The 23,147-nt window shown below is 31.5% G+C and overlaps 2 protein-coding genes and 1 pseudogene across 5 annotated transcripts; all 3 read right to left on the bottom strand.

Moving 5' to 3' along the window:
• Positions 1–1,388: 1,388 nt before the first annotated feature.
• ALB3 (63 kDa inner membrane family protein) lies at positions 1,389–9,274 on the bottom strand. Of its 4 annotated transcripts, none has more exons than XM_037637654.2 (12): positions 8,804–9,274; positions 8,592–8,702; positions 8,389–8,463; positions 8,204–8,264; positions 7,610–7,683; positions 7,384–7,488; positions 5,517–5,624; positions 5,318–5,421; positions 4,460–4,609; positions 4,253–4,379; positions 3,049–3,192; positions 1,389–1,736 (listed from the first exon to the last, which is right to left on the bottom strand). In XM_037637654.2, exons 1-11 carry the CDS (start codon positions 9,137–9,139, stop codon positions 3,085–3,087), a joined length of 1,359 nt encoding a protein of 452 aa, XP_037493582.1. In that variant the 5' UTR covers positions 9,140–9,274; the 3' UTR covers positions 1,389–1,736; positions 3,049–3,084. The 4 variants fall into 4 exon arrangements, with proteins under 4 accessions (XP_037493582.1, XP_012065014.1, XP_012065015.1 ...); XM_012209624.4 differs by lacking the exon at positions 1,389–1,736 and adding an exon at positions 2,643–2,906; XM_012209625.4 differs by lacking the exon at positions 1,389–1,736 and adding an exon at positions 2,643–2,875.
• Positions 9,275–10,081: 807 nt separating this feature from the next.
• On the bottom strand, positions 10,082–11,659 carry LOC105628357 (uncharacterized; annotated as a pseudogene).
• A 3,763-nt stretch (positions 11,660–15,422) lies between these two features.
• Positions 15,423–16,961, bottom strand: LOC105628358 (WUSCHEL-related homeobox 2). The gene is made up of 2 exons (XM_012209749.4): positions 16,493–16,961; positions 15,423–15,940 (listed from the first exon to the last, which is right to left on the bottom strand). Exons 1-2 carry the CDS (start codon positions 16,815–16,817, stop codon positions 15,552–15,554), a joined length of 714 nt encoding a protein of 237 aa, XP_012065139.1. The 5' UTR covers positions 16,818–16,961; the 3' UTR covers positions 15,423–15,551.
• Positions 16,962–23,147: the final 6,186 nt, after the last annotated feature.

Here is a 23,147-nt window from a genome sequence, read left to right as displayed (position 1 = left end):
AATATTCGTTCAAAATTCTAATAATAACATTTGAAACAAGAAACTATCATGCGTTATTTGACTATCATAAATTTATCATGCAAGTAAAGCTGAAAAAAATCATTTGCTTCTTTATATAATTTACTTGTGCTAAAAGGATGTTGACATTTGTCCTTCTCCATTCCATTGACTTAGCTCCTTACCTAGAAACATATAATTACCGTTTGTTTTGAAATTATTAAAAATCCTATATTTACTATATATAAAAAATTAATCAGCGTCTTTCTTAATAATATATTTTTATTGAATTAGCTTAATAATATATAAGTGAGCTTACACCTAGGAGTTAGCGTATTCATATTAAATCACAAAAGCAAGATATTTTAATAATATAATTGTCTTTCTAATATCCAGGGAATAACAAGAAAAGAAGCTGTACATTAAAAGGCATTTTCTTGACCGTTGGATCAGTAATTATCAAAACAACTAATCCCAGAAAAAAAAAAAAAAAGGTTTAAGGACTGCTACAACACAATACGTACAAAGACAAAGCTTCCATTCCATGTATGGATTTCTACGGATGATATTTGTGGCACCGGATGACGAAATGCATGTGTCAGTGTGTTAATGCGTATAAATAATATGAATGTACCTTTCAAATCTGATCAATTGCAAATCAAACCAAACGAAATCAAACCACTAGAGATTATAGAAGCCAGACTCTCTTTTTCTCGGAGCCAAGCCATAGATCATGGTCAACCTGCAATAATAGTTTAAATAACCCAACTTAACCACTATAATATTTTGAGGATTTCATCCAAATTTCAACGGGAAATAGTAGCAATAGTGGTAAACGTTTGCTAGTAAGTGCTTCCGACTTTGGTCAACTTCTCCAAATCTGCCACTTCCACAACTCATAAAAAAAAAAAAAAAAAAAAAAAAAAAAAGGCAAACTGTCATGCAAGTGAAATCAATGTCTAATATGTATTGACTGGTTGGCTCTGTCCCAGGTAGACCCGTATGGTTCCAAGCTGAACCAGATCCGCTGCCTTCCCACGGTTTTCTAGACCAAAATCCAAATTTTTTTTGTTTTTTTTTTTTTAGAACCATCAAATCCTTGGTTCCAATCTGCAGAGCCTGGTCCCGGTTCAATTCCCTGGAACAGAAACCAGAATAGTTCTTTTTTGGGTTCCATCCGGTCTGGTTTTGATTCCAAATTGAACCTCGGCCAGGCTTAGGCTCAAGCACTCAAAAAGAAATAATAGCAAGTACCTTCAGAATATTTATCATGGAAACAATGATAACTAAGTAATGATAACAAAGAAGAAGTCAACTCATAATGAAGAGAAAGCCAGATTCATAATCTTATCAACTCAAGCAAATATAATGACATTGGATTCCAAAGCACCTTTAACAAAAAAATTCTCACATTTTATTCAAGTTTCGCTATGATTATCAAACTAACATTACATAAAACTGCTTCAAACTTGTGTAAGCCACTAAAACATAAAAGAGTCACTTCCTTAATATTGAACACCATCGCATGCTCAATATGAGTAGGCAAACTCTAATCAATCTTCTCTTATCATATTTGCTGCTTGTGGCTTTTCTACACCATTTCCCCAACCACATCGAGGTTCGAGCTATTGAATCAGGCAAGCCACATCTCCTTCTTTCTTTTATATTATTGAATTGTCAAATATTTCTATAGATAAGTAAAATATAGCCCTCCACCTCAAAATATATGTTTCTGCATACTATAGCATGAGAAAATGTTAAGAACTGAACAGACTTTCCCTAGATTTTCATAAGTTCTAACAGAGTATCCTTTCTTCTGCTACCATAGCTAATTTCAAACTCAAGCCTGCACAACCAAGCTCAAGATCACGCAAGGCAAACATTTGGTCATCCTGGGTAAGGAACTCAATCTCTAAAGATTTATAATTCTAAGAATCTTAAATGGATAATTAATATCTATGCTTGCATATATTCAATGAAATAAATACAGATTGGAGGGAAGAAGGTTCACAAGTCTCCCTCTGGGCCAAACCCAGTAGGGAATCACAACCCACCAACTAAGCAATGAATAAATGGATGCACTTTAACATAGTGAGTAGACAGACATCCGCAGCACTCTATTAAAGTAGAAGGTCAAATGTATTCATTTAGGTTGGAAAAATCCTGATCCCTGAGGTTTTTATGCGTGTACAAAAATGAAACTCATTTGAAGATTTGCACATCTGAGACCAATATTCTGTCTTAGGAGATACATGGTTCTAACTATTTATCTTTGTTTTTGAACTAAGCTCTTTTTCCAGCATAAAAAATCCAATTGAAACAATAGCCAAGTCATAGCCTTTGACATTACTGCAGTTGGTTTTTTACATAATAATTTAAGCAAATAGGTGATTTTCACAAAATGTGGGAGAAGGCAAAGTGAAACACTTGAAACTAACTTCCTCTCTTGAGCATTTTCAGATGAATAAAGCACTCTTGATGTAGTTTCTCAGAACCAAACTAAGCATTTCGTATTTGTCACGCAATGAGAATAAAATATAAATTTATCAAGTATGAATATTGTTAGTGTAATTGGTAGTTAATTGTCAAACAGTACAAAACACAAGATTATAAGTGTCAACAAAAAAACCTCGGACCACTTTAAGTAAAACGATGAAGCCACAGCGTAGTTTTTTGTATTTCCCCGAATATAAATATAAAACATGTACAACAGAAAAATAAACTTTAGGGGATAAGTAAACAAATAGTACCTGCTAAACAAGAATTCCACCCCAGTCAGACTGTGATTGCAAACATCATTGAACACCTTAGCTACCTCTTTTATCCCTATTGTGCTAATAATGCATTCAAGTTTCAATGAAACCACTGCTGCCATGAACTATCAACAATGACATGACAGTAAGGCAACGCTACATATACCATGTGGAATCAAGAATTTATAATCAGGCACAATTTTCGTGATTTGCAATTGATCTATAAATGAATGAGCCAATATCAAAATGGCACTATATATCAACAGAAGCAAATTTTGTTGAGATATACAAGACTCACCAAAAACTACAATGATCAGACCAGTATACAGACTTTTTATACAGCACGCTTTCTTTTTGACCGCTTGCTTCTCTTTGGCCTAGAAGTGTCAGGAACCTGTTTGCTTGAACTAGAAGCATATGCTTGCTCTAGAACTCCTTCACCCTGTGAAAGAATTCACATTAATTCCAATCTAGAGAGTGAAATGCAATTTTTAAAAGTAATAAAAGTTGTACCTGTTCATCTAAGCCTACTAAGATAGGTCTATAAATCACTGTCTTGGATAAAAGCATGCAAGATCTATGTATATCTCACCAATCAAACATTTCTTTGAAATTTTGTAGCTTGCTCTTAATGTATGTTAATTCTTCAATCATTGATTATGAAGTCCCAACACTGTTGTTAGATTCTTAGACAACTTTCTAAATTTGATTTCTGCATAAAGACTATCACACTAATTTGCCCTGCCTTTATCTATGTCTCTTCACTCATTCCCATTAATCTTCTCCTGTTCTAGTGAAACCAGACAATAAGATGCCCCTTTTTACAATCTTATGGACGTTCATCATATGTATGCAAACAGTGGGCTTTACTTTCTAGCAGCAAAGAGTTACATATGGAGAGTGTTCCACAGCTGAATATGCTTGCCAAAGTTCTTACATGTGCATAAACAAACTAAGCTCAGTACCCTCTGGCTGTTTTGAATTGGAAACTAGAGTCCGTTACTCTCTACCTATGGAGAGTGGAATCCACTTTCCACTGCACAGTTGAAACAGCAAGGTGATACATCATGCTAAGGCTGAGTCCCACTCTGGGAATAACTGTCTTGTCCCATTATCTGTTTCTTGTATGGGTTACAAATTTAGAATCTTAGAACAGGACTGCTACAGTTATTTCTGGCACTATAGAAGTGCATTGTAGCAGAAATGTATGAACCTCCAAATCTATGGTCCCACAAGAACCTCCTTAGTAGAATAGACCAGCATGCAAAGCCTACACATGTAGCCAGTATCATTCTTTACAAGATCACATGATAAAAAGATGATTGCAATAATGGCATGAAGTTGATGAGTCGCCAGCAATGCATCAGTACAACAGTCATTGATACACAGTACAAATCCTTTTTTCTGTCACATTAACCACCACTGAGTTGCAAAATTGTGAACTCAGGGGCAATAATTAAGTTCATTTAGCAGTCCTGAACTAGCTAGAATTTAGGATTTACCTTGTCATTAGTCTCTTCATCTGAGTCCTCATCAGAAGCAGATGCAGAATCCAAAATCTGTACCTTGTCATCTGATAGTGCCTTGCTCAATTTTGTCCTCTTCTCTTCTTCCTTTAACCGCCTGAACCTGTCAACAAGAATCTTTGATTTTTAGACAATTCTAGGAAGGCTGAAAACAGGAATTAATTCTGTGAAGATAACGCTGACCTATCACCAGGTTGTGCTGGCTGTGAAGCTGATCTTTTTGCACGTCCTGCACTGATGATTCCACTTGCATTCTCATTAACCACAGGCTTTGCACCACCTAATTTGCGTAACCATACCTGTTGGGCTGTGCTGAGTACATTGTTTGTGAACCTAAAAGCACATGATAAATTTTATGATTTAATCAACAGAAAAACAGCACCAACAATGCACATTTTAAAGGTCACCATCCATAGCTTAACAGGGACTAAACTGTGTTTAAAATCAAGCATTTATTCTTCTGCTTAAATCTTAAAAAGTACAATGCAAGTTTCACTTCTTCAAGAAAATGCTGAGGTGTTAAATTAACTAGAAGAGGGGAAAACCTAAAAACCAAATGTTCAAAATCAGTTCAAAGATGCAAAATAATTTATGCAGGATTGACATGTAGATTGTAGACTAAATGAATAACATATAATAAAACTAACAATACACAGGCCAAAAAATGAAGATCGCAACACATGCCAATATGCCTAAGGTGTTCCCTGAACAGAAAGTATAAACATGGGCAATAGCATAACAAACATATAAATATCATATCGACTATTTTAAATAGTAAGTACAGCAATAAAATGTCAGAAAACACAAAAATAGCGCACACTCATAATTGATGGAACTTCCAGTGATTCCACGCCTTAAAATTAATTTAGAGAAAAAAGAAGGTCATGCATAACAGAAGTATTTCCAGAATATATGTCTGGTTAAAGGCTGCAAGTAAACTCTCAGAGAAATAGAAAGAAAGATACATTCAATAATGTCAGTGAAAATGAGTGATCAACTACATTCAATTGATGTCAGTGATAGGGCTGATGAGAAACTAACCAGTAAATAGATAATCCAGATGGAACAGACAAGGAAAAGTAACCAATCATGAGAGGAAGAAACTTGAAAACAAGAAGCGTGTTCTTTTGAGCTGGGTCATCCGTCTGTCCAAAAGAATACAATCAGGTCTTCACAATCACTCAAGTAAATAATGAAATGTAGAAGCAAAAGGGCAAGAAAGGTAAAAATTCTTTCCTACCTGGGGAGGTTTCATAATCTCCATTGATACATACTGAGATACAACAAGGAGGACAGGTAGAACCAGGTAAGCTGCAGTGTCATGCCAGCCCAATGGTGGATGGCCATCCTGTGTGATTGATATATGTTAGATTACTAAGTTTGATGCACAATCTTGCTAAAGTAATGACCATGCAGCACATGACTAACGGCAAACTACAGCCACAGCAGATCCATCTATTTTGCTATTTAGGGGATAATTATATATACTATCTATTATTAAATGCACTAATCAATCCAGACCCGGGAACACAATTGATGAGCAAACAAGCAAAATAACTTTCCAATCTTCTCAAACCATTTGCCTCACTCTTTTCAGCTGCCAATTTTAAATTCATTGACCAAAATGTACTTTCAAAGATCAAAAAGAAAACAAGAAAAATGGACCAGGTTTATCAAGAAAGAAACAGAGAAATATCTTTCTCCCTGAGTCTAAGGATGGTAGAAAATTCTCCAAAACACCTTCATGGAAATGAACGTGACAACATAAGAGATAAGCCGTGCATCCTACTAGCCATCAGAAGGGAAGTGCAACAGACTTACAGAGGTCCCAAGCAGCTGAAATCTTCACTAAAGCAATATCTGAGTACCAAGAAAAGGTAGCAAGTATGAAAAAAGCAACACTACACCTTGCTTGGCCTAGGAAGGGAAAGATAACATTCTCATAGAACCTCATCCTACTGAAATAGTCAATGGAACGATTATCTTGAGTGCCAAGAGAATCTGGCAAGCAAGCATGGTGATAACAAAGGCACCCATGGTTTTAAATTAGCTGTGAAGTAGCATATCTACAATCATAATGATTAATCTCCAGGACAGTGACACATTGACATGGCCTACATTGGAATTTTTCTAAACAAATTCAAGATAGCGTCAACCATGACTATTACACCTTGGTTATTACAGATTGACACATTCACATACGCCGTGTTCATTTCCATGTCTGTGATTGATACTGAATTTAAAACTTGAAAGCACCCGCCCCGGGGGGGGTGGGGGTTGAAAAAAATTAAGAATGAGAAGAGCATTAGCCATACCTAAGTGACCTTGGAGTTGATGTTTAGATGCTTTAAACATTTAAAATGCTAAAATAACTCCTTTTGAGTCATGAACAAAAAAAAAAAAAAAATACAACAATTTGCACTTTGTCTGCTTTCTCTGCCAAGAATCAGAATATAGGGACACAGAAAACAGGAAGCACATATCATTACATTTCTATCAAGATTCAAATATAACTGAACCTAAACCAAAGGCTGTACGTGGAAAATGTACAAACTACAGTTTAATTAAGCCAACCCACTACTGAAGTATAGATAGTCTGCCCTACCAAAGAATTAACTGCTTCAGCAGAATCACCTCTTCAAAACTACAATTACTGCAATAATGCAACTACATATACACTATAAAGAAGATTCAAACAGTCACTTCTGTGGTCATGTCTTTACAACAAGATTGTGAACCAAAAATCATATAATGGAGCTTCACAGGTTATTTCCAAGACCACAGGTGTCAAGTTGTAAGTATACTCCAAAAATATCTTAGAGAAAATTGTATAAGCAAAACTATAAACCACCAAGTTAACTAAGGTAAATTTGAAGACAAGCAGTTTTGGAACAAAACCAAAAGTAAAGTCCTTATTGACTACACTCCAAAAGTATATCTCTCTAAGTTATGCAGATATCTGCTTCATTTAAAGCAATTAGTTACATAGACACACAATCACGTCAAAAGTTTATTATGATCTATGACAACATAAAATGTTTGACAAAGATAAAAGTCTAAGAAAGAAAATTTAGCTTCATGATCTGAGACACATAAAGTTTTATTACCACAAATGGAAAAAGCCATGAAATGCCAGATCCACTTTGTCGAGCTGCAATTGTAGTTGGCCCACCCAATGACGGAATCCAAAAAAACCCTTCTGTCAACAGTCCCTTCGAAAAAAAAAAAGTTTGAAATTATCAACAGCAGTGAATTTACCCATCATAAGCACTGAAAGCACACATACATATCCACTGTCATTCCATAAAATATGAGAAGTCAGTTCTTATTTACCTCATTCGCAACATTTGAAAGAGCTTGATATAGACCAATCCACACTGGTATTGTAGCCAAGGTCGGAAAACAACCTGTAATGAGATGTTATTAAGCATTACACCTTAAAGCACAGTACACAGATAGTAGATGTAACAAATTACAAATTGACAAAATGGAAATTTAGTAAGAACTGAAGACCGAAATGTAGACAAAAAAATACTGTAAACTCAGAACAGTGTGCATACCATATGGCATGAGATAACTTTATTATAAATAATAATTGAATAAATAGAGAAGGTAGTGGTGGCAAGTTCTTGAGAAAGGTATGTAGAAAAACAAATACTAAAATGCCAGAGTAAAAACATGAGAGGTTGAGGATGTCAATGTAATCTAACAAACAAATTGATAGAGAAAAAGGATAAATAAGTTTGTGTCTATTCATTTAACCACTGTTTCAACATCAAATGCCATGGTCATATTGTTGAAACTAATTTACAGAGAGTTAAAATCCAGTCAAACAAACTCTGGGTACCTAGTTCTTGACCGGCACAAAACAAAATTCCTATGATCAAAGATGAAAACTAATGCAATTTCCAACAACCAATTGCTTACCTGCTAAAGGATTAACCCCAGCTTGCCTATATAGACGTGATGTCTCGAGTTGTATTCTCTCCTATAAATTATATACACAGACCAAATTACTTGTGAGGAACTGAATTCTCAGAAAAGGAAGAGATACGTGCTAGAGCTCAACCTCAAAATTCAATATAACCAATACAACTGCAAATGTGCCGCACCTGATTGCCTGCATATCTTTGTTGAATGGCTTTTATCTTAGGTTGAAGGTTTTGCATTGCCAATGTAGATTCAACCTACACAGTTTTTCAAAAAAAAAAAAATAAAAAAAAAAAAACATTTCAGAAGAACTCAAGACCATATGCACAAACAATAAGCATTTCCTACTAAATTTGATAAATTAATAAAATAAAATAAAACTCACTTGTTGCTTGGTTAAAGGGAGTGTGGCAACTTTTACAATAACAGTGAGCAATATAATTGCAAAACCATAAGCATACGGAACATGAACAGCTGAAAGCCCATCCTTCAATACCTGAACAAATACCCGTAAAACAATATAGTTCAAATATAATTCGTCTACAATTCTATGTAGAGATAGAAAGGGAGAGGTAACTGAACTGAAGTGAAAATTACCTTGAGAACAAACTCCATGGATTCGGAGATAAAGCCGAACCACCCACCATTCTTTTGTACAGCTGTATCAGTTGAGCTGGAGGCAGCACCACCAGAGGCGGAATCCACCGCAACAGCAGCATCCGCGAGCGTATAGAGGAGGCTCTCAGCTCTACTAATAATCGAACTGAAATCAATTGAAGAATCTAAATGACTAATTGGAGGAATCTCGTGCAAGCTTAAATTTACTCTTGTGGATATGAATCTCCTATTAGGAAGTGTGTGGAACCCATGGCGAGCGACTGACGGGAGTGGTGCACCGATGAACGTCGGAGAAGAAATTAGGGTTTTCGCCATGGGAATTAGAAGCTACGTGAGGATTGAAAAGTAAGAGAGGTTAGAATTTCATGTGCGATAGAGGGAGTGGTGGAGATGAGAAGAGGCTTGCAAGTATAGTGTAAGAGAGTTTTTCTTTTTTTGTTTTTTCGAATTATCCCCTTTTCTTTTAATAAAGGGGCGAAATTAACCACCAAAAAGTCCAGAGCGCGCGTTTTCTGTGTTGTTTTATCAACCAATGGATAAGCTCCACGTTAATCGTTGGAGAATCATTTGAATTTTGATGATTTTAGTTGAATTTAAAACGTAATTAGTGTGATTGCCGGTAAAATTAGACAGAGAATATTCGTTTTTTTCTTTGCTTTGTTAGAAGCGGGTCTAATTTATGCCTCGGGTCACCGGCGAAGCCTCCAAGTTCTTTAAAATTTAATTTCTCCCCCCTAAATATATATATTTAAGAAATGTCCATATTTGCTTCCAGAACTTTTCAAAATTTATTTTCTCCTCTAAATTTTATATATCGTTTCAAAAATATCTCCATTGCCTTCCAATTCCAATTTGTAATCCCTTCAAAGGTTAAAAGTCTCATTTTATCGTTTAAAGAGTTGTTGACTGCTTTAGAGGGTAAGATAAGATAATATAAAATTAAGTGATTAAATTATATTGGAAGATGATTTGAAGAGACATAAAGTTTTTTCGCTGTTATTTTAGGAGTTAAAATATCAAAATACCTCGCCTTCAACCCATTAAATTGAGGGTAGGAATATATATATATATTTTTTATGCAAAGGAGATAAATTTTAGTTTATTATATTATCGTGTTAAAACCTCCAGAATTGCATTATTTATGTTTCTTCTCAATGAGAGTTTTTATTTTAATATTCTTAGAAAATTTAGTTGATTAATGAGCCATTTAATATTTTATAATTAATATTTAAAAAAATATCTCTAACAACTTTACATCTAAAATAATAATTTTAGATATAGAGGTATCTTCAATGGAGAAAAAAGCCTCTGAAGTTCAGATTTTGTGTTGAGGAGACTCCTCCATGAGCAAATTTCACTAGTTTCAGAGAGAATAGAAAAGTTTCGATCTCTTCCCATAAGTTCCATCCATCTCTTTTCTTCTTCTGCATCAAGACCCTCAAAATTGGGTGATGGAACAACCTCAATCTCATCTCATGCACACATTGAGGACTAGAAAGGCCGCTATAATGCTTTCTTTGCGTTTTATGATAATTAATGATATCGTACAAATCCCTTTTCAACATTAAAAAGAAATGGGAGCTCTCCTTGGCGAGAATGCCCGTTCATATAACTAGGAAATTACATTTTACTCAATGTATTCTCTAGCCTTTCCTTAAATCCTCACATATACCTATTCTCCATATCATGTTGAATTAAGAACACGTCAAGCTCAAGATTTGAATTTATCAAACCTGAAAATCCATTACTATCTCGAATAATCTCGCACTTGGATTTCTCATTCAATACAGGCTTAAAATAATAAATGAAGAAAAGGCAAGCATTCCGTACACTGTCCAATCTCTTGGCACATTTACGATCAAAGTTTAGAAGATTTTGATAAGTATCAGACTCAGGCACTGACGCACATAGGGCTAAAGGGAGTCTTGGCCCCCAATATTAAAAAAATTCAGAATTTTTGTGTTAAAAATTGAAAAAAATTATTTTAGTTTGATCTCTAGTTAATTAAAATTATAGTTTGGTACCTCTAACTCTTTGGGTTAGATTTGCCCCTGATCAGACTCATTGCTTTGAGGTGCATGATGAACATCTAATATATCAAAAGTGTCTAAATTCCAAGATGGTGGAGGAGGACTACGCTCAGCAGAAAATGGAAGATTAATATCAGATGGCTTAGAAAGAGTTATTGACCTATTCATGTCTCTATCCAATTTTTCATGAGTTACTGAACTAGAATCCATGGATAAAAGTGTTGAAGGGTGGTGATTCTCAATAGAAAGACTTGTAAATAAATCTTCTCCTATCTTTTACACTAAAATCCTAAACAAGGTTCACCTAAGAAATCTATATAGGTGAAAAATGAAAGGGCAAAGGCAATATCAATTTTCGAGGAACTATAAATCTAAAGGATATTTAAAGGAAAATAGAAAGAAAAAAGGACACCTTGGTAATCAATCAATCAATCAATCAAAATCCATAAATAAACAAAGAGATCTCTTCTCAAAACAATTGTCTTCGTTTCTGTAGTCTCCAAAAATTACGTTAGAGAGAAGAGAGAAGAGAGACTGGAAAAAGAAGAAATGAAAACGGTCGCCGTTAAGAAGACGATCTGACTTGACATGAAGACTAGACCCCCATTGCAACCTTATTGGCCGTTACATGACAGTGACGGAAGGAAAAGATTGAGCCGAAATTACGTTTTTTATTAAAAATAAGTGGTGGGCTTTTGAGCCCAATTTAGGTCATGTTAGCCATATCTTTTGGTATGGGTACTTTAAGTGCTCAAGTTCTTATCGCAATGGGCTTGTCCCTAACCCAACAACTTGTATTTGCCATTTTCAGAGTGACCGTTTTTTGTAGGGGATGGGACAAGGCTTTCCTATTTTATTTGTCCCAAGAAATGTACTCTCAAACTCTAAAACGACAGCAAGAAAAACATATGATAATTAAGGAAAAAACTTAACTACACCCGTGTATGGGCTTATATATATGTCAAATCAATTATAATTGGTGTTTTTATTTTTAACTATATACAAAAAAAAATGATTAGATAGTAATATTTTTCTAAAAAACTTTTTTCGATTGGTTTGGTGTATCAGAGAATACATATATCAGGTGAGATGAGGAATTTAATAATTAAAAGACTTATCTACACCGAGTGTACATGTTAATTTATACACTAAATTAATTAGAAATTGTGTTTTGATTTAAATAAGGGTATTTTTTTTATCATACACTAATAATAATAATAATAATAATAATAATAATAATAATAATATCTTTCTAAAAAGCATATTGTTTAATGGTTTGATGTATGTGAGAATCCATGCAACGAATCCTAGGATCACAATTCCATTTTTGTCTAAATTTCGGAGTTGACTTATATTTTTCCACTGGACCACACTCTTGACCCCCAATCCAAAGCTATAAGGCATATCAAGTCAACTTGGGCCAGGAAAAAACTTCGAATTGGGAGGACAATCCTCCCGGTGAACTGATTTTCCTCAAATAAAAGCTTCCACGGTGTGTTGGCTAAAATGAGGAATTGCACGCTACAAATTCTTAACATAGATTATTTTGATTCATAAACACAATATATTGATGGTTCAAGATGCTAAAAGAGTTGAGGTAAACTAAAAACTAGACGAAGAGAGATTGTATGTAAAAATCTATTGTTTCTCAATATTTGTACAGACTTAAGTATGAATATTGATAGACCTTCAGAAGGGCTAAAGGCGCTATAGCGCCTCATTTTTTAAAATTTGCATTTAAATAGTACATAAAATTTTGTTATTTCCTGTTTAATTTTCCAAATGGTATTCCAAATAAGTTAGATTCCTTTTTTTAACGTAGGAGGCCTGGTCTTTATTCGGTAAATCTCGAGGTCTTTCAGATGTCAACCGAAGGGAGGCTTGTCCCCAAATATTTCACCTAAGGTTTGCCACTGAATATCAACAAACTACAACGGAGAAATACGATTCATCTAATCAACACCAACTAGCTTCAGACTAAGGCTTAATTGTAGCTACTGCTGCATTAACTGTCAAATTGGTATTAGAAGTTGTCACACAATAATTCACATCCTCTCTGTTCTTTTTTGTTCAATATATATTGGAAAATTTTCCCTATAATTAAGCATTTATGAACTCAACTACAAAAACACCAATTCAATAAATAAGAAGTCTCCAATAATTTCACAAAATACGAAACCAATATGACCAAAACAAGAAAAAGAAAAAGAAAGATATCGCCTATGACTTATTATTCATACCAAAGACTTCTTGCATAGTATACTATTTTTTCTTTTTCTTTTTTTTTTTTTTTTTTTTTAGGGAGTCTACTAGTTTTATATGATTTAATGAATAATAGATAATACTCATAAATTAATCGTACTCTTATATATTTCTTATATATTAAAGACTTGTTTAGTCCTTCGTTAACATCATTAATTTGTCATTAATAATTTATCTCATTAGACTTTTTTTTTTTTTATGCGGACTAGACTTTTGAATACTTCTTCCGTTCTATTCAATCTTTTTAAGGTTAATTTTATTACATTTAATCTGGGGCTTTTTAAAATTCTAAGAAGAGTTAATTTTTTTGTTACTATTTTGTCATTATTAATTAATTGCAGTATCAATTCTCACTAATTAATATTAAGGGTATTGAGGTAAATTCTTAATTAGGATTTTGTAGAATCAAGATGAAACAATCATTTCCTTGATTTGTTTAATGAGCTAAAAAGTTTCAAACTGACTTGAACCAAAAGAGTAATAAAAAAAATTATCTTTTGAAAAATAAAAATTACAAACTTTTTAAATTGTATGAAAACTTAATGTCATGCTTTCATTAGCCATAAAATCGAAATGCATAAACTGAATTAAGTTATCCAATTTCTGGGTAACTAATCTGACAATAATTTAATTAGCTTCTAAAGACCTATATGCCCAAACAAAATAAATTATAGAGAACATTCAATGAGCTCAGCAAGTAATAGGGTAAGCAATAGTCTAATTAATGTACAAGAATTAAAAGTTTTAAATTTTGAGAGGACTGATTGATCAAAACGGATAAAATTAAAGGGCTTAAATCGTGTTTATCCTTTCTTTTTCTAGCTAAGTTTTAATTGACCTTTAACCATTAGGATCCTAATTGTTTCTGTAGGGAAATGTCCCTTTATGGGGCCTATATCTCCATTAATTAGTTGAGTCCTTTTCAACCAAGAAAATGAAAATTAAGCTATCACATTTTAGGTTTGTGCAATTCAATTTGAACCTCTATATTCCTGTGAGTTATAATTGTCGTATTGTAATTGAAGAAAGCAGTGGTGAAGATGAAGTCTCCAATCTAATTTAAGGAGGCAAAGCTTTAAGCAATAAAATTATGGGGAGCAAGTAGATAAATTTGTTGGAGGAGCAAATCCTAAGTTTTGAACCTACAATATATATATATTTTTTTATTTTTTCGTTGCAAATACCTCCTTTCTCTTTTTTGGTGGAAAAGCTAATACTCCTTCCATCTTAAAAAAATGGTTCACTTTTTATTTTCACACAGATTAAGAAAATAACAATTATTATGGTTAAAAGAAAGTAGCAATTATTATGGTTAAAAGATAATTTTATTCATATAACTTTTCTATTGTACTCATCTTAAATAACAAGTGAGTAATTATTATATTGAAATAAAGTAATAAGTAAGAATTAATGAGATTATTGAAAATAAAATAAAATTTAACAAGGATATAATAGACAATTTAAGGATTAATCATAATACAAAAAAGGAAAGTGTTACTATATTTTGAGATAAATCAAAAAGAAAATATGGACTATCTTTTTGGGACAGAGGGAGTTAAAATTATTTTATTTTTAATGTTTGAAATCTAAGTTCCATACACATTATCTTGTAATTAGTGTCATAACCATTCCTATATCATGAAAATGCACATGATTTTTTTTTTATTTTTTAAAAGGAAATTGCAAATATTTTTTTTTATTTTTGAAAAGGAAAATGCACATAACTTTTGAAGCTTCATCCTATAAAAATAAAATTTTCTTTCATTTGTTCTAAGTTATTAGCCACTTCCTTTTCAAAAATACAATTTACTTTCTTAATTCTTTAAAATACCCCTGTCAAAAATACCTCGTTATCAACAATTTTTCCTTTCATTGCTTTATTAGAAGAGACATCTAATATTAATATATAAGGATAGGGTAAAACTAATTATTCAAATTATAATATTAACTAATTTTTCTTAATTTGTATAAAAATTGAAACAATCCTATTTTTATAAGAGGGAGTACTAAATTTGTTTCTTGGTGTCCTATGCAGGACATACTATCCATAAATGGATTGTTAGTGTAATATCATAAAATCACACACACACACACACATATATATATGCATACTATTACTTGTTGGCGGTCAAAAATTTTGTAAAATAATTAAGGATAATCACTATTCCTGAGATTCTAATTATACAGTGCAGTTCTAAAAAATTCACCAAGCTAATAAATTGAAAATTCACAGATGCATAAATAAATTAGATATCCAAAATAAAAACTAATAGTTATAAAAATAAATTATAAAGCATATGTGCCGGATCGAATGCTTCTCTGCTGTTCTCACATTAACATTTGAATAATCAAGTTAGATTTTTCAATCACAGCCTGATAAAAAGTCTCATTTCGGAATTACATAAAATCAAAAAAAGAGCTCAAAATCAATAAAATTATAAAGATCCTTTTACTGAAAAGAAATCAAAGAAGGGTAATTTCCCATCAGTATTTTCTTCAACACCATCAGGACTAATCTCCGAAAAGCTTGAAGAAGAAGAAGAAGCAGTAATCATAGCCTTTCCTTGTAAAACGCCTGTTGGTTGCAAAGGAAACAAAGGCAACGTTTCTTGATTGTTGACATAGTTATTGCCACTGATATTCTTGTTGTGGTATTCTTGAGTCATTACAGGTTCGTATCCTGCACAGCAAGCATAGGTTCTTGCTTTCTGATCAATCTTTTCAGTTCTTGGCTTCCTCTTGAAGCTGCCAGGGAGGAGCACTTTCGAATATGGTGGACAAAACCCTAAATCGATTTGTGGTAGATAATATGACCCACAAACGACTGAAAAAGAAAATAAAAATCAGAAACTAATTTCATTTTCAAGAAAACTGGTTTCTTGTATATATATGTGGAAGAGAAAATGAAATAAAATACTGTAAAGCAGAAAATTTCAATTTTATTAATGATCAATTTACGAGTGATAAGATCATAAGTTTAAACACAGATCAGAAAATAATTATTCCAAAAAAGAAAATATATTATTATAGTGAAATTAAGTTCATTTACAAAATTCCAAGAACAGGAAAACAAAAAACAAACTATAAAGCAATCATAAAAGTATTATCAGCTGGAGAACAAATCTATCTGAAAAGTGACAAATAGAATATGTATTTTATGTATAAATCTCTCTGGATAACAAACACTTAGAAAACAGTTCTAAAATTTTATAATATATATTATTCACACACATATCGAGTCCATTTGCATGAAGAGACAGCTACAAATAAAAATAAACTAATACAATACAAACACAAACAACGAAACCCAGAAGAAATTGAGAAAAAAATTCAGAGAATCAATTAAAAAATTAATATATGTAGAAAAATAACTAACCATTTGTGCAAGGAGAAGCAAACATGGGCTGATGAGGCTTATGAAGATAACGGTTGATATTATTATAACCCATAATTTCTTGTTTCTGTTTCTGTCTTTGTCTTGCTTTGTGGTTTTGAAACCAGTAAAAGACATTTTTGCCTTCTATATGACCAAAAGCTTTTAGTCTGGCTGTTATTTGCTGTATTTGATCAGCAGTTGGTGTTCTTATACCTTGCCTATATAAGCCTTCAAGTAAGCTTATTTGTTCCTTTGTTGGATTCCATCTCGAATTCACTTGAGCTCCACTACCAGAATTACCCATTTCTATATTTTCACTCTCCATTTCTGATCGTTCAAGTTCTTAAAAAAGAGAGAAAGGCAAAAGATCCAAAATGGGTTTTGATCTCTTGATTGAAAGAAATTAGGGTTTATAAAAGAAATGGAGAGACAAAGTGACTTTTTGCATGGGTTTTGGTATGGTCTTTTTATAGAGATAAGTAAAGCGTTGGGCTATGAAGAGTCAAACAAAAATATTAGAGAGAGAGAGAGAGAGAGAGAAGGCTTTGACATGCGTATTGTTTTTGGTGCTGAATATCTCTGAAAACATGGCGAGCAGCGGCTAAGGGAGGCTAGGTAAGCTATATGGTCTCTCTCGTCTTCTTCGTTCAAAAACGAGGAGATGCCGGAAAGTCAATAATGCCCCTCCCTTCTTTTAAAGTGTGTTTGGTCTAATTAATTGCGATTGGCTATTGCCAACTAGCTAAATACAATTAAATTTTAACAATTTTTAGTGTTCAAATTTATAATTTTACAAGGTTTTTCTAGATTTTACTAGTAATGTTGAGAAATTAAATTTACCAAATATCTCTATCTAATATTAAAATTTGAAAACACTAACGTCTAATTTTAATCCGTACCCACTTAATACGTCATTTTGAAAAAAAAAAAAATTCACTCCTCTCATGGGTTAGAGTGGAACAAATACATAGGATCGATTAATTTCATAAAATTTAATACTACCTTCGTTCTGTTAAATTTAACAGTTTTTTATCTTTTTTTTATTTAGATGTTTTTTCAGCAAATCAAAATACCATTGGTTATTTTATTTCAATTTTACCTTGTCTAGATATCTAAACTAAATTTTATTTCAATTAAAAGAACATTAATTAAAGGGCAATTCAATCAATTTTTTTTTATTTTTCTTCTAGAACGGAGGTGATTCAATTTTTTTTTTTAATTCTTGTAAAAGTTAAAATTTATCAAATTTAATGGAATAGATAGAGTATGAATATCGGTAGAATGAAAATCTATAGGGCATTAATATGCATGCAAAATGAATCATATGTAATACTGCTATTTTTCTAAATTATTTTGGAGTATTTTGGACTTAATCCATTAATTTGTTTATCAAAATTAAAATTTTCACTTAATATGATTGATTATAAATTAAGTGTCAGGGATTATAATTTAGTAATTTTGTGGAAGGAAAATACTATCTAGATGGGAAAAGAACAACAATGGGCATGGTTGGGTTTTAAATGGGCAGGGGAAGAGGATTTGTTTGTAGCCTAATAGTTGCATCTCGGGAATGACATAAGGGGAGTGAGAACGTTGGTTACGCCATTGAAGGAAAGGAAGGGTAAAGAAGTAAAAAGAGAACAAAACGACAGGCGGTTGGGTTGTAAGGGTTGTAGGTAAGGCCTAGGCTTTGGGAATTGAAGTGAGAGGGTGATGGTTTGAGTGAAGTTGAAACGTCTTGGTTTAGGTGTTAGTCTGTTTTTTTTGATGTTGTTTTTGTGCTCATAACTTGATATTATTTGATGGTAGTTTTTGGGTTAGTCAATTGACCAATCAAACCTTCCTCTTCTTTCTCATCAGAATATATATTGTTACAGAATCACCTTCAGATTTTCTTGCTTTCTAACTTTATAGATTTGCATGCACAAAAGCTTCTTTCATTTTTCTGCTTTTTCTTTTATTTTCAAGATGCTTATATTAGTACGTTTTTGTATCAGACGAACCCTTTATTGTACGTTTTTATGGTAGACCAACCCTTAATTTTATGTATTAAGGTCTTCTTCACCTTCACCTTCTCCCAAAAATAAAGTATTTGATAGATAGTTCTTGAATATATAAATATATCCAAATGTCACAGTGAGAGCTTCATAGCCTTTGACGCCATGTGATATCTAAACTGCGTTTATAATCTAGGCCAACTATGCTTCCTCTGAGTGTACTTGTATGATATCTGATTATATATAAATGCTCAACTTGCCATATACAAGGGATTTAGCACATTCAAGTCTGCGATCAAGGCTTTTGGGCATTTAGACAACGCATAACTGTTTATACCGAAAGTTTCACCTACGGAGAGATGCACATTATAGGGATTTGGCCCTATAGAGTGCATAGAGTTTCTTCCCTGCGAAAATATCATCTCCTCTACTTAGAGTATATGACGACCGCAACTTAGCTCACTTAAGGTTTGGTCCTGCATACTCGCTTCGAAAGTGGCAAAGAGCATTACATCAAGTCTCTCCCTCACATGTCCTTCGACTATATATCATCCAGCATACTATTCTCATTTCTCATGACTTTGTTATTGTCCTTAGGCTTATCGTAATATGGCTCCATGATTGTGGTGCTGAGTATAAGGATATGTCCTTAGACTTGCTCTAGGAAATTAATGATTTAATCTCAATTATGTGTACTTAACTCGAGAATATCATTAACTGAAATTGAAAAGAAAAAGACGGGAGAGGAAGAACAATTGCTTACACATCCTATGATTTGATAAAGATATATGTCCGTTTCCTAGCTATGTATCATCAATTGAAAGGTAAGCTATAATGCATATTGTCTCATCTCAATCATAAAACTCAGAAGAGAAAAAATGCTACTCATAGTTATTTCATTATCATATAGACCATACAATTAATAGCTCAACTATAGATCATTTCATGAATTAGATTGACCTATAGAGAGTAGGATCAAAATTATTGGGTACTAAATAAAAAGCTACACTCTCTTTATTTTCAATGCTTTAAATTAATGCGTGCATTCTATAGAAATGCACTAATGACATCTTAATTAATAATGGGATGGTTTTTAGTTACTTGTTGTTTTCATTTAACAAATTAATTAATTATGTTTTTGGGTTTGTAAATTATATTTAATGCTACTCTTCAAACCAAAAACTAGGAAACATGTCATTACACATTGGTCGGAGAAAATTTGACTTGCAATTACTAGTATCTTACTATTCACCTTAGACCAAAAACTTCCAAATTTAATAAAACGGGTGAGTAATTATTTATAATCTTATGCCACCAATTAAATGTAATTTGGTTAATCTTTTTCTGAACGTGTCAGAATGGGAGGTCTCACATAGGAGTCCTCTTCACCAATGTTACTAAATCTGGCCCAAACATAGACCTGGCTAAAAAATCAAGTAGATGATTCACTGGTTTAACCAGTGGGTCAATAGTTCAATTAGTTAGGCATAAAATATTAATAATATTTATTAATTTTGTTTCATAATACTTGTCGCATTTGAGAAAGTAGTTTATTCCAAAATACTTGTCACATTTGTGGTTTTAAAAAGTAATAAATCTTTTTTTTTTCATATTTAACCTTTGTATATGACCAATAATTATTATTTCAATTTAATGGGTTTCTTAGAGAATTAGTATTAAATTAAGGGTAATATAGTCAATTTATTCAATAATTTATTGTAATTTATACAAATTTAATAGTTTTCTGAAAGGACGTGAAATTCTAAATGTAACAAGTATTATGGAAGAGAGATGGTATTAATTAAACAATTATAATGTAATTAAAAGTATCAAAAAAATCGGATTGAGTTAATCGCGTCTCTGTGGATCTACCGGTTCAATCCGATTTTATTCATTAAATAGTGCAAAAGCAGGTTAGGTTTTGAAGCCGATTCATTGATTTTTCAGGTTGACCTGCCTGATCAATCCAGATTTAATAACTATGTTTTCAATTACAAGAGCTTTCTTGTTTTTTTTTGGATGATCTCACTTTCCCATTCCTTTTCTTTGTACTAAATTTGAAAATTTTTTTCCTGCTTTTTATTATTATTATTATTTTAAAACAGTTTTTCTTCCTTTGTTGTGGGTTTCAAATTCTCTTCTAATAATTTTATATTTGTGCTGATTTTGATATTTCAACTACTGAAGTGTTTGTACGCTTCTGTGAGCTCAATGGATAGATCTGTCAAGTAGCAATGTAATTACATTTTTATGCAACCTTAGAAACTCCATCTTTGAAATGATGGTCTCAAAAAGAAATTAATTTCCAAGTGGTAAGCCATTATTTATTTTCCATATGCTTTTTCAATTAAACATATAATATGCTTGGCCACCCTGAAATTAGTGTGCAAAAGGTGGAGAAAAAGTCATGCAACAATAAGCATTGCGGAGGGGGAGGACTTAAGGGCTCAAGAATTCTTTTTTGAAAAAAGAAAACAAAAAAAGAAAGGAAAGAAGTTCTAATTTTATACTAATACCGTGAAAAGGCAAAAAAAAAAAAAAAAAAAAAATTATCAATGCATATGCTGGACATTTTATTTTATTTTTACCTCATCAATTAATAAATTTCATTCTTTCAAGTGTCTTAGTGATTTATGGGACATAAATAATCATATGCCACTTAATTTTCCTTTAACTTGATTTTTTTTTAAGCTATAATTTGTTATATTTAGAATCAAATGAAATTAAGACATTCAGGTGCCGTTTGTTTTCGATTAAGTTTCTTGTTTTTTATTTTTTTTCTTTAAAAAATAAACAAAATCTGTTTGTTTAAATTTTTTTTCTTCGCTTTTGAGAAAACTGTTTTGAAAATAAAAAATAAATTTTATGAAATCACAAATAGTTGTTTATAAAATTGTATTTTCTGTTTTTAATTCTACATTTCTCTCCTTCTTTTTTTTATAAGATTTATCCTCATAAAATTATTGTTGTTGTTGTTGTTATTATTACTATTATTTTCTCTATCTATATAAATCTAATGTCATTTATTTATCCAAAATATATAAACATATATTTTTATCTCTGTTCAAATTCTCAATTTTTTTTTTATCTCTTCTCTATTTAGTATTATTTTTATATTTATTATTATTTTCTCTATCTATATAAATATAATGTTATATTATTTTTTATTATAATATTTAGGTATTATGTTTTTATTCAATATAATAATCAATAGTTTTTGTAACATTGAAATTTTAAAATTAAATTGTAAAATATTTTTAATTATTTCATCTGAAACTTTTGGATTTTTGGTAATTTATTATTAACTAAAATTTTTAATGATTTAATAAGAGAAAGATTTGATAATTGGAAGAATTCTTCACATTGTCAACAAAAAAAAAAAAAAAAAAAAGAAAAGAAAATTAAGTTTTAGAAAAAAAAAAGAATCAAAAACTAAAAACCGTTTCATATTTCTAACAAATAAAAAACTCAAAACAAACAAATATAACAAACGTAGCCTTAAATTACAATTAAATTAAGTAACAATGAAATAAGTCATAATTGTTATACTTGAAAATTAGTTCTACATATAAATTTCACTGTGCTAATAAGTGCATTAAAGAATAATTAAGTTGTAAAATGTATAAAAAAATTGCGAATATTTTTAAAAATTTTGTGTGTATAAAGATTGTTAAATTAGATGAATTAAAATTTTTTTAATCATGAATTAGAAAAATAAGAATTATTGTGATATGAAATGTATGTTAAACATATATTGGAAATTTAGAATGCAAAATATATAAATTCACACTTTAATATTTTTATTTTTATTTTATGGCACCCTCAATTTTGAGAAAAACTTATTATATTTCTAAAATTATGAAAATTGATAATACTGCACATCTTTCTACACCAATAACAATGCTCCTGTCCACAAATATAAATTGTTAAATAATTAAACAATATTACCCTTAGATTACAACAAAAGTTTAACAATTTGACTAAATTACCTTTTATATCACTTCACTAATAATTAATATGTTTAATATATATATAAAGGTAAATTGAGACAAAGTTCATTATTACTCTTTAATATTCTCAAATAACTTATTTTTATAAATAAAAAACTAATTAAACTACTTATATTTGTGTGCAGAGAGAGTACTTATAAATGATGGAGTTTGGCTTTTACATGTGATATGAGATAAATAGTAATTTAGTTAAATTAATAAATATTTTATTATAATTTTAAAAATTAATTGTTTTCTTACCATACAAAAACCTTAGATAATTTATAGACGAATCGAATAGCAATTACTCACCTAATGGGCATTAGTAAAAATGAAACAAGAAGAAAGAAACCTATTTAATTCCAATTAAAAGATTCCAAATGCAATTACTCACCTAATGGGCATTAGTAAAAAAGATTTAAAAATTATATATATATATATATATATATATATATAAGTTGAACATTTCAAATGGAAAAAGTTGAAATTAGAAAAAATTCTTCTCCTGAGTTGCTTTCAAAATCATAATAATACCTGTGGAAGAAGGGAACTACAAATGGAAAAGAAATTATGGTTGGTGCTATGTTTTTTCTGTTGCAAAATTAACTGAAGAGCGACGGGTCCTGCTTCCACTGCACTTTTTGGGAATTAAATTTGGATGCTTTTCAA

The sequence above is a fragment of the Jatropha curcas genome, chromosome 1 (assembly GCF_041381405.1).
Source record: "Jatropha curcas cultivar XTBG-Jc1 chromosome 1, XTBG_Jcur_1.0, whole genome shotgun sequence".
In the NCBI taxonomy this organism is placed as follows: Eukaryota; Viridiplantae; Streptophyta; class Magnoliopsida; order Malpighiales; family Euphorbiaceae; genus Jatropha; species Jatropha curcas.
This window is presented reverse-complemented; position numbering and strand designations above follow the sequence as displayed.

What these genes read in the sequence shown, in the direction of transcription:
- ALB3 (XM_037637654.2), bottom strand. Translation starts at nt 9,139, where the DNA reads ATGGCGAAAACCCTAATTTCTTCTCCGACGTTCATCGGTGCACCACTC. An exon ending in CCAGCACAACCTGGTGATAG is followed by an intron (nt 4,380 to 4,459) that starts GTCAGCGTTATC and finishes TCTTGTTGACAG; the next exon opens with GTTCAGGCGGTTAAAGGAAG. An exon ending in ATGAAGAGACTAATGACAAG is followed by an intron (nt 3,193 to 4,252) that starts GTAAATCCTAAA and finishes ATTCTTTCACAG; the next exon opens with GGTGAAGGAGTTCTAGAGCA.
- LOC105628358 (XM_012209749.4), bottom strand. Translation starts at nt 16,817, where the DNA reads ATGGAGAGTGAAAATATAGAAATGGGTAATTCTGGTAGTGGAGCTCAA. An exon ending in TGCTTCTCCTTGCACAAATG is followed by an intron (nt 15,941 to 16,492) that starts GTTAGTTATTTT and finishes TTTCTTTTTCAG; the next exon opens with TCGTTTGTGGGTCATATTAT.